General features: G+C 43.6%; 1 protein-coding gene across 1 annotated transcript in view; it reads right to left on the bottom strand.

Annotated features, from left to right (window-relative positions):
* AFG3L2 (AFG3 like matrix AAA peptidase subunit 2) overlaps positions 1–12,304 on the bottom strand; it is an 82,418-nt gene that overhangs the window by 40,739 nt on the left and 29,375 nt on the right. Inside the window, exon 6 of the mRNA XM_068237140.1 lies at positions 4,398–4,469. Within this exon, the coding sequence (XP_068093241.1) occupies positions 4,398–4,469 (72 nt within the window). The remainder of the gene's footprint in view (positions 1–4,397; positions 4,470–12,304) is intronic.

Raw genomic sequence — 12,304 nt, 5'->3', positions numbered from 1 at the left:
TTTTCTTGTTTGGAAACTGCTTCCCTTTTTCGGCTGACCTTTTTAAAACATTTTCCAGCTCCGAACCGAAAAGCAGTTCTCCCTCGAAAGGGAGTTCACACAGCCTGTTTTTTGAGGTTAAGTCTCCCTCCCAGGCCTTCAGCCAAACCGCCCTTCTAGCTGTATTTAGCAGTGCAGTTGTACGTGCAGTGATTCTAATAGATTCTGCCGTTGCGTCTGCCAGGAATGCAATAGCCTTTAGTACTACCGGTATTGATGCAGAATAGGAATGCAAAGGTTCCCCTTTAATTATTTTTTCCGTTAGGTTCTCTAGCCATATTTTAAGGTTTCTAGAGATGCATGTAGCTGACAGATTCGCCTTAAAACCAAATGCTGCCGCTTCCCATGCTTTTCTTATTAATAGCTCAATCTTCTTGTCCATTGGATCTTTTAACATTCCCGCATCCTCAAAGGACAAATCTGATTGTTTAGAGTACTTGGCTAAAGACGCATCTAGTTTGGGGCATCTAATCCACTTACTTTGCTCCTCCTCTTTAAATGGGAACTTCTTTTTAGCTGATTTTGGTATGAACAATCTGCGTTCCGGTTCCTTCCATTGTGCTGTAATAATATCTTTTAAGGATTGATGAACTGGGAAAGCTCTGCTCTGCTGTTGAATGAGACCCCCATATACCATGTCTTGCTTTGTGGTTTGTATTGTCTCTTCCTTAATACCTTCCGTAGTATATACTGCCTTTAGCAATTCCTGCGTCTCCTCCGGAGCAAACAGGAATCTTGGAGTTTTAAATTTTGCACTATCGTTTTCCGATTCTTCCTCTGATACTCTATCTGAATCCTCCATTGATTCCACCTCCTGCTCCTCATCTTCTCTCTCTTCCTCTTCCTCCTCCTCCTCCTGTAAGTCTATTGGAGGTGGTGGGATATGTGCTCTAACATTGGCAGGGCCTGCAGTTTCAACTGGAATTTGTCCCTCATTCTGCTGAACTGCTACTGCCTGACTTTCTTTTAAACCTTCTTTTATTTCTTCCTTTATACTGTCTTTAAGGTTCTTAAGCTCTCCTCTTATCTCTTGTCTCATGGCTTCAATAAACTCTTTAACTAAGACTATAGATTCTGAAGCCATAATTCTGTCTGAGCATTTAACACATAATGCTTTTGGCCAGCTTGCTTCTAACTTGGTTTGGCAGTTTGGGCATCTTTTGCTCCTAGGTCTTTCCCCCTTGCTATCCGATTTAGCCTTTAGGAGAAAACATAGAGAAGACAAGAAAGTAGACTAAGTAAAATGCCTGACTGCTAAAACCAACCCCATAACATACAGCCATGACATTCATGTATCTGCAGCCATATACGTTACCGCCATAGAGCTGCCTGATGTAACGCTCGTGGCTGATGCAGCCTCCACACCCGCCTGCGACTCCTCCATTGCGCCGGGCGGGCCGCCGGAAGCACTCACTTTTAAGCCCTGTGCTTCTCAAACGGAGTCCGCGGCGTCTTCCGTATATGGCAAGCCGCCGGACTTCCGTATAGTTCCGCCTCCTGGCGCCTATAAATGACGTCACTGCACGCCCGCGCGCGCTTACGTCACCTCCGTTCGGGCCTGCCGGCGCTCGGATCACTCTGCACCTGCTTGTCCGACTCACCGCTCCAGCCCACACCACCAACGGTACGCCAAGAGGAGAACGCCATGCTGCATAGCAACTGTAAGTTCTTCTTTTACATGCACGCACAGCCGCCCGCTAATCCACCGGATAGCCCACTATCATAGGCCAGGATCTTCTCTCCCAACGCCTGATCACAGGCCAAGAAAGGAAAGAATTCCCATAAAACATAGCCTATCTAGCCTGCTATCCCCGCATTGCAAGCACTCCTGCTAACTGTGTCCCAGACTGGCCGGAAACACAAGAATACTGAAGTGTAGGGGGTGGGGTGGGGGCTTTTAATCGCTTCTTGCTAATTGTGTTTCCCCAGGAGGAGGAGCCTGGAGTCTCTCATTTTCAAGCCATACACTTGAATGGTTAGGGAAATAATCGCTAGCCCCTTCTTTGGCACGGTAATGTCGGAGTACCGTTTTGGACTCATCATGAAGTTTCTGCACTTTGCAGACAACACCGCCTTCGATGAGTCAACCCACCCAGCGCAAAGCTGAAAAAGATCTGGGAGGTTTTTCAGCTGGTGGTGGAAAACTTCTGCAACACTTATGTGCCCCAGAGGGACATAAGCGTGGATAAAAGCTTGATGGCGTACAAAAGCCGACTGTCCTGGATACACTACATCGCGTCCAAGAGGGCCCGGTTTGGAGCTAAGTCCTACATGTTATGCGAGGCATCAACGGGCTACATCTGGAACAGCATACTGTACACCGGGAAAGGGACACAATTTAACCCTGCTTTCAGCAGCTATGGGCTGGCGACTTCATCCGTGCTGTCTTTAGTGGAGCCCTTGTTGAATAAGGGGTACTGTGTGATCACAGATAATTTTTACAGTTCACCTGAACTTTTTGAAATACTCATCAGGAACAAAACTGATGCCTACAGCACCGTTCGTCCTAACTGGCGAGAAATGCCAACTACCTTCGCCAAGCAAAAGCTAAAATCTGGAGACATTGTGGCTTGGCAGAAAGGAAAAATGTTGGCACTCTGCTGGCGTGACAAGAAGGACGTGTGTGCGCTCAGCACTGTCTATGATGTATCATCTGCCACCACCACAACGTGAGGAGGGAAAGTTCTGGATAAGCCACAAGTCATCCTGGACTACAACCATACAATGGGTGGGGTGGACCGAGCTGACCAGGCGATGACGTCCGCTGTCCGCAAACAAAAAATATTACAAAATTTTTTTTTGGCATCTGCTGGAACAATCTCTGTGGAATGCGTTCACTCTGTATAAACAACGCAGTGACAGACCAGGAACACATTCTGACTTTATATGGAAAATGTGCGAAAGCATATGTCTGAAGTACCAGACTTCATCAGCAGATGTGCGAATTGGGCGCCGTGCATCATATGTTGTCAATCCTGAGCGCCTCACTGGCCGCCACTTTTCAGACTATATTCCACCCACTCCAAAAAAAGCTGCACCAACTAGGATGTGCGTTGTTTGCTGCAGCAAGACGGATAGCAAGGGTAAGAAAGTCCGCAAAGAAACCCGTTTCTACTGCCCGGACTGTAATGTCGCCCTGTGTGCTGTTCCATGTTTTAAGATCTACCACACACGGGAGGTGTATTAGTTATACACTGTACTGCATGTACATACTGTATATATAATCTGCTGCTTATTTGTACAGTTTTACTATTATTTCAGTTTATTGATAAATTTTAATTTTTTTTAGCAAATTTGTGTTACAGTCTTATTTATATGCAGGATGTCTTCCAGGCCTTTACTCTGATATATTTTGGGGAGTTAAGACTTAATAATTGGATGCCTAAAATTCTTGAAAAAAAAATGTACCGCTTTTGACTCATAATTCCAGACAGAAATGAACCGCCAGGGAGGTTAAGATGAACAAAATATAGTAGCCTCGACAGCCCTTTTGTTTTAGGTACCCTTTAGACCCCTTTGGAATAAAATTCACAAAACTATTTTGATGTTTGGGGACTGCCCACTATCTTTTCCACCAGAATCTTACAAACACTGTTAGGCCCCGTTCATAATACAAGCGCGGACGGCCATGCGTGCGGAACGCAATGCATGCCATCTGCGTTTGTATGCGTTGCGTGGCTGATCCCATCACTGAAAAGTGAATGGGACAGCCGCGCGTTTTTTGCAAAAAAATGCGTGCAGCATGCGTTCTCAGACCGCACAGGTCCAAAACGCATGCAGTGTGAACATCATGATGTCGTGCGTGTCGGCCTCCCGGCCGTGTTTCCAAAGCGCAGCTGGAAACGCGTGCGGTATGAACGGGGCCTTACTCAGATGCTTCCCACAAGCACAAAAACGTTATTGTTTAATAATTTCTAATATATGGAGCTAAAACAATATTAAATGGATGTATTCCATGCGTGAAATAGTAACAACGGGATATGCTGTAAAAATGTATGACTACTTTGCTTCTCTGGCTTGAATTCAAAAATACTGATTTGGCCACAAATGCTGCATGCTTAAAAATGAATACACCTGATAGAAATGATCTAACATGTCAGCCCTCCCATAACCCCCCCCCCCCCCCTCCATTTTTTTTTTCCTTTCATGCCCATTCTTCACTTTCCCTTTGATTTCTCTATTATTCCCTGATTATTGAATGGTAAGTAAACCAGATGCACAACATCTAATTTATCTCTGCTACGATTTGAAACACTGAAGAATTTTAGATTCTCGCCAGAGTTACAGTATACTATATAATAAGAACACATTTTCCTAAATAATAGCAAAAGATATTGAATTCATAAACATAATTTTACCGCATTAATTGGCTTGTCAGACGTTAGGTAAACCTGTACATAGTGTTTATTCACTACTTGGACACGCTCCACCTATACACAATAAAAAAAAAATATTTGTGAGACATTATTATTATTATTAATTTGTAAAGCGCCAACATATTCCATGGCGCTGTACAAAGTAAGAAACAAACAAGGTATACATAATACAGACAGTGGTGTACACTAATATACAAGATACATAATTAGTGACAAAATACAAAAAATGATACAGCATACAGAATACAAAATACAGAAGTGGTAATGACAGTGATAAAAATAACATGATGACTAAAATGTATAATGATTTCCAAGACACAAAAGGGGGAGAGAGCCCTGCCCTTGCGAGCTTACAATCTAAAGGGAATGGGGGGAAACAAGAGGAGGGGTAGTATACGATAAAATATATAAAGGCAGTGTGTTTTAAGATACCTAGTAGGAGTGCAGTTTGGTCTTAAGACAAAGGGAAGTGGCTTAAGGTAGCGCATATGCTTGTCGGAACAAATGAGTTTTTAGAGAGCGTTTAAAAGTAACAAAGGTTGGCGAGTGACGGATGTGTTGTGGGAGGGGATTCCAGAGAAGGGGTGAAGCGCGTGCAAAATCTTGTAAGCGTGAATGCGAGGAGGTGATTCTAGAGGAGGACAACAGAAGATCGTGTGCAGATCTGAGATTGCGATTGGGTTTGTATCTGAAAATTAGTGAGGATATGTACCGGGGAGAGAGATTGTGAAGAGCTTTGTAGATTAGGGTTAGGAGTTTGAACTGGATCCTCTGGTTAATTGGCAGCCAGTGAAGAGCTTGACAGAGAGGGTCAGCCGAGGAAGATCGAGAAGAAAGATGAATGAGACGAGCAGCTGAGTTCAGTACCAACTGGAGCGGGGCCAGTTTGTTAGAAGGTAGTCCACAAAGTAGTACGTTGCAGTAGTCCAGACGAGAAATTATAAGAGCATGTATTAACATTTTGGTTGTGTCTTGAGTGAGAAAGGGACGGATGCGAGATATATTTTTGAGTTGGAGATAGCAGGAGCTGGTTATGGAGTTAAGGTGAGGAATAAAAGAGAGAGAAGAGTCGAATATTACCCCCAAGCACCGTGCTTTGGGAACTGAAGTTATGGGAGTGTTATTAACATTTATAGATACTTCAGGCAGAGAGGTGGCCAGAGACGGTGGAAAAATTATTAGTTCCGTTTTACTCACATTAAGTTTTAGGAAGCGAAAGGACATGAAGGAGGATATAGCAGACAAGCAGTCAGGAACACGTTTGAGGAGGGAGTTAAGGTCTGGGTCCGAGAGGTACAGTTGCGTATCGTCTGCATACAGGTGGTATTGAAACCCGAATGAGTTGATTAAGTCACCAAGACCGTGCATGTAGATGGAAAAGAGGAGGGGACCAAGGACAGAGCCTTGAGGAACCCCGACAGACAAAGCATGAGGAGAAGAGATCTGATCTGAGTAGGAGACTGTGAAGGACTTTCCAGAGAGGTAGGAAGATAACCATGTGAGAGCAAGGCCCTTTATTCCTACATTTGAAAGTATTTGTAAGAGTAAGGTGTGGTCAACCGTATTGAATGCTGATGACAGATCAAGAAGGATGAATATGGAAAATTGACCTTTGGATTTAGCTGTAAGAAGGTCATTGGCCACTTTGGTAAGGGCCATTTCCGTGGAGTGGTTGGAGCGAAAGCCAGACTGGAACTGATCAAGTAGGGAGTTAGCTGATAAATAATGGCTTAATTCTGCATGTGCAGTAATGTGAAAAACTATTTGCCCCTTCCTGATTTCATATTCTTTTGCATGTTTGTCACACTTAAATGTTTCTGCTCATCAAAAACCGTTAACTATTAGTCAAAGATAACATAATTGAACACAAAATGCAGTTTTAAATGATGGTTTTTATTATTTAGTGAGAAAAAAAACCTCAAAACCTACATGGCCCTGTGTGAAAAAGAAATTGCCCCCTGAACCTAATAACTGGTTGGGCCACCCTTAGCAGCAATAACTGCAATCAAGCGTTTGCGATAACTTGCAACGAGTCTTTTACAGCGCTCTGGAGGAATTTTAGCCCACTCATCTTTGCAGAATTGTTGTAATTCAGCTTTATTTGAGGGTTTTCTAGCATGAACCGCCTTTTTAAGGTCATGCCACAACATCTCAATAGGATTCAGGTCAGGACTTTGACTAGGCCACTCCAAAAGTCTTCAATTTGTTTTTCTTCATCCATTCAGAGGTGGATTTGTTGGTCATTGTCCTGCTGCAGCACCCAAGATCGCTTCAGCTTGAGTTGATGAACAGATGGCCGGACATTCTCCTTCAGGATTTTTTGGTAGACAGTAGAATTCATGGTTCCATCTATCACAGCAAGCCTTCCAGGTCCTGAAGCAGCAAAACAACCCCAGACCATCACACTACTACCACCATATTTTACTGTTGGTATGATGTTCTTTTGCTGAAATGCTGTGTTACTTCTACGCCAGATTTAACGGGACACGCACCTCCCAAAAAGTTCAACTTTTGTCTCGGCGGTCCACAAGGTATTTTCCCAAAAGTCTTGGCAATCATTGAGATGTTTTTTAGCAAAATTGAGACGAGCCTTAATGTTCTTTTTGCTTAAAAGTGGTTTGCGCCTTGGATATCAGCCATGCAGACCGTTTTTGCCCAGTCTCTTTTTTATGGTGGAGTCGTGAACACTGACCTTAATTGAGGCAAGTGAGGCCTGCAGTTCTTTAGATGTTGTCATGGGGTCTTTTGTGGCCTCTCAGATGAGTTTTCTCTGCGCTCTTGGGGTAATTTTGGTCAGCCGGCCACTCCTGGGAAGGTTCAACACTGTTCCATGTTTTTGCCATTTGTGGATAATGGCTCGCACTGTGGTTCGCTGGAGTCCCAAAGCTTTATAAATGGCTTTATAACCTTTACCAGACTGATAGATCAATTACTTTTGTTCTCATTTGTTCCTGAATTTCTTTGGAACTTGGCATGATGTCTAGCTTTTGAGGTGCTTTTGGTCTACTTCTCTGTATCAGATAGCTCCTATTTAAGTGATTTCTTGATTGAAACAGGTGTGGCAGTAATCAGGCCTGGGGGTGACTACAGAAATTGAACTCAGGTGTGATAAACCACAGTTAAGTTATTTTTTAACAAGGGGGGCAATCACTTTTTCACACAGGGCCATGTAGGTTGAGTTTTTTTTGTCACTAAATAATAAAACCATTATTTAAAACTGCATTTTGTGTTCAATTATGTCATCTTTGACTAATAGTTAACGGTTTTTGATTAGCAGAAACATTTAAGTGTGACAAACATGCAAAAGAATAAGAAATCAGGAAGGGGGCAAATAGTTTTTCACATCACTGTATGTGGCGTTCAATTAGTTTGGATGCAAATGGGAGACATAACATCATGAACATACAAAAATGAATAATAAGCAGATCACCTTCAAACCTCTACTTTATGAGTGCACTTCTTTATAATACACAAAACAACTCCCATAAGAGTAAAAAATGCAAGGGAATTCTATAGCCAATAAAAACAAATTGTATTCAAACATGCATAGAAACATAGCCTGGGTAAGTCTAAGCACATTGAAAATGACAATTCCACTCCTTAACCACCTTAGCGGTATGGACGAGCTCAGCTCGTCCATTACCGCCAGAGGGTGCCGCTCAGGCCCTGCTGGGCCGATTTTGATGAAATAAAGAGCAGCACACGCAGCCGGCACTTTGCCAGCCGCGTGTGCTGCCCGATCGCCGCCGCTCTGCGGCGATCCGCCGCGAGCAGCGCGAAAGAGGGTCCCCCCAGCCGCCTGAGCAGTTGGCTGCATGAAATAGTTTTTTTTTTTATTTAAAAAAAACCCTCATGCAGCCGCCCTGGCGATCTTAATAGAACGCCAGGGTGGTTAAAGGACAACTGTAACGAGAGGGATATGGAGGCTGCCACATTTATTTTCTTTTGAACAATACCAGTTGCCAAGCAGCTCCGCTGAGCTATTTGGCTGCAGTAGTGTATGAATAACCCCAGAAACAAGCATGCAGCTTGTCTTCTCAGATCTGACAATATCAGAAACACCTGATCTGCTGCATGCTTGTTCAGCGACTATGGCTGAAAGGATTAGAGGCAGAGGAACAGAAGGGCAGCCTGGCAATTGATATTGCTTAAAAGGAAATAAATATGGCAGCCTCCATATCCCTCTTATTAAAGTTTTGCCCCCCCCCCCCCCTCCCCCAGAACAAGGCCTAAGCTGCTGAGAGTACACAATTCTGTATGTGACAATTAACCAGTGGATAGCAATGCTGGTAAACAATGATCTAGCCAACAGGGCTCACTGATACAATTTCAGGCTAGCAGCCACAGTTATAGGTCTATCCCTGTAATCATGTACTGCTCCAGTGCTTCAATTATACAGGGACACAATGGATATACATAGTCTTATCAGCTCCATCCACTGTTGCCACAGAGTACCTACAGAACTATCAGATACAGGTCATCTGTGGGAGCAACACATTGCATTTGCGGCAATTCAATACAGTATATGGATCACCTGTAAAAAAGATATAAAAATTCTAATTTGAGAAAAAAAAATTAAAAAAGTGTTTTTTTGTTTTTAGTTTACCCTTATAGACCGCCAATATTTTTAAAGAAAATTTACAATGGCAACACACCAGTGCCAGCTATGTTTTTAAGGTGTATATTAAGTTATTATGGGTTGCATTACTCTATGGTCTCGGTGCCGAAATGCCGCAGGCTTATGACCCAGCAGGAGGGCAGAAGGATTTTTCAAGACTGTTCTATTAAGGATGTAAGATATAGGTCCGTCTCAAAAAATTAGCATATTGTGATAAAGTTCATTATTTTCTGTAATGTACTGATAAACATTAGACTTTCATATATTTTAGATTCATTACACACAACTGAAATAGTTCAAGCCTTTTATTGTTTTAATATTGATGATTTTGGCATACAGCTCATGAAAACCCAAATTTCCTATCTCAAAAAATTAGCATATTTCATCCGACCAATAAAAGAAAAGTGTTTTTAAAACAAAAAAAAGTTAACCTTCAAATAATTATGTTCAGTTATGCACTCAATACTTGGTCGGGAATCCTTTTGCAGAAATGACTGCTTCAATGCGGCGTGGCATGGAGGCAATCAGCCTGTGGCACTGCTCAGGTGTTATGGAGGCCCAGGATGCTTCGATAGCGGCCTTAAGCTCATCCAGAGTGTTGGGTCTTGCGTCCCAACTTTCTCTTCACAATATCCCACAGATTCTCTATGGGGTTCAGGTCAGGAGAGTTGGCAAGCTAATTGAGCACAGTAATACCATGGTCAGTAAACCATTTACCAGTGGTTTTGGCACTGTGAGCAGGTGCCAGGTCGTGCTGAAAAATGAAATCATCTCCATAAAGCTTTTCAGCAGATGGAAGCATGAAGTGCTCCAAAATCTCCTGATAGCTAGCTGCATTGACCCTGCCCTTGATAAAAACACAGTGGACCAACACCAGCAGCTGACATGGCACCCCAGACCATCACTGACTGTGGGTACTTGACACTGGACTTCAGGCATTTTAACATTTCCCTCTCCCCAGTCTTCCTCCAGACTCTGGCACCTTGATTTCCGAATGACATGCAAAAGTTGCTTTCACCTGAAAAAAGTACCGTACTTTGGACCACTGAGCAACAGTCCAGTGCTGCTTCTTTGTAGCCCAGGTCAGGCACTTCTGCCGCTGTTTCTGGTTCAAAAGTGGCTTGACCTGGGGAATGCGGCACCTGTAGCCCATTTCCTGCACACGCCTGTACACGGTGGCTCTGGATGTTTCTACTCCAGACTCAGTCCACTGCTTCCGCAGGTCCCCCAAGGTCTGGAATCGGTCCTTCTCCACGATCTTCCTCAGGGTCCGGTCACCTCTTCTCGTTGTGCAGCGTTTTCTGCCACACTTTTTCCTTCCCACAGACTTCCCACTGAGGTGCCTTGATACAGCACTCTGGGAACAGCCTATTCGTTCAGAAATGTCTTTCTTGCATAAACATGGCGGCATAAATATGGGTTAGGCCACGCCCCCCTGACCCCATAGGACAGACTTCTCTATAAGACTTGAACAATCCCTCCCCTCCGCCATTCTTTTTTTCTGTCCTCGATGGACAGGTTCTCTATGACTATTTTTATGGGGGTTTTTTTTCCCTCTATTTACCTCCTTTTTCCTTTTTTGGAGAGGTAGATAGTGTACAGCGGTTTCTGAGCCTCTTCCGCTTTTCTAACCGGCTATAAAACCTTTTAAATAAAGGTAGAAGCCGTGTGTATGCCCTGTGACAAAGTTACCTCGATTTGCCTGGTGGGGAGCGAAGTCTCGCAGGACCTAACGCGAGAACTGCTGCTGGCAATCCTATTGGATGGTAAAGAAGGGATTGCCAGCATCCAAGATGGCGCAGACAAAGCTCTGCAAATCTCGCGAGAGCCGAGATTTGGAGCTGGAGAGGGATTGGCCAGCACAGCTTCCTTTCAAAAAGCAGGAAGAGACTGCAAAGAATGTGCAGCCATCGCGGAGAGGCAGCGTGGGTGGCAGCGTCTAGCAGCCGGTACCACGCTCTTGGCCTCATAAAGCCTCCTGATGCAGCAAGATACCTTCCTGGTTTCCTACTCATCTTCGGATTCAGGTAGAATAACATCTTACTTTTGAATGCTGGGGATGATACTTATGGAAAATGGACAAATGGACAAGGTATTGCTGGGGATGATGCTTATGGAGAAAACTCTTGTTTGTGTATTTTAAAGGTGAAATGGATGATTCAATGCCAGGCACTTCTGCTGGGGTATCCAGGTAACAGGATACTAAATGTATCCTTATCTCTGATTTATGCACTGGGTGTTCTTTTTTCAGCATTTATTTTAGATCACCTGGTTGCTGGGCAGTGTACTTAAAAAAAGAGTGCTCTTTTTCTCTCTCTCTCTATCTTTTTGTGCATTATTTATACGGATTTTTTTAGTGAAAACACCACGTTTATTTCTTTTGTGTTTTCACAGTCCGTATGAGGGAGAAGAGGGACGTAAGATCGCTAAAAGCAATCAGTCCTTTCCTGGGAGAAAATTATCACGCTCCCGATCTCGAGATAGATATGAAGATTATCTTCAATCAATCAGAGCGAATTCTCCTAGAAGAGATTCTCTACATGTGGACTCCTTTCAAAGAAGGAATACATCTAGAGAGTTTGGCTACAGAAAAAGCCCCACTAGGATCTCACCAGAGCACCGTTCAGGGAGAGGCTATTATGATAACTACAGAGAAAGATCGCCTAGGAGATATGATTATTATTACAGGCGTTCTCCTACATGCCCCTCATACTATGACAGATATGACTGATTGTTTTTCTCCCAGGGGATATCGTTTTTCTAATCATTCCCCGGGAAGGCAGCAAAGAGAAAGGTCGCAATCCCCTAACTCGGAGGATATGGCCCGTTATAAAAAGCCGGACCCAGACTTATGCTGGTCTTGTGCGCAACCAGCATTACCTAACAAAAGAGTCTGCGAATCCTGTTTTTCTGAGCTAGCTAGAAATAAAGAAGCAGACAATGAACAAGTATTAACTTATATACAGCAAGCAGTCCAGGACACTTTTCAAAAAATGTCAGCATCCCAGACAGTCGCCGCAGCAACGCCTGCGCCAACCCAACCGGAGGAATCGAGTTCTCAGGGTGAGCTTCCTCCGATTGGGTTTGATTTTGCATTAGTACCAGCTTTCATAGAGGCAATAAAATCAGCAATTGAGTGGCAAGAAGAGGAGGATTCGCAGCATGAGCAGGATAAATACTGTCCGCACCTTCAGTCCAAGCCAAAATCCTTTCCCTTTATGAAAGTAATAAAGGACATAATACTAAAAGAATGGTCAAAGCAAGAGAAACC

Source organism: Hyperolius riggenbachi, chromosome 5 (genome assembly GCF_040937935.1).
Source record: "Hyperolius riggenbachi isolate aHypRig1 chromosome 5, aHypRig1.pri, whole genome shotgun sequence".
Taxonomy (NCBI): Eukaryota; Metazoa; Chordata; class Amphibia; order Anura; family Hyperoliidae; genus Hyperolius; species Hyperolius riggenbachi.
The sequence above is the reverse complement of the archived record's forward strand: the minus strand, read 5'-3'. Positions and strand labels throughout refer to the sequence as shown.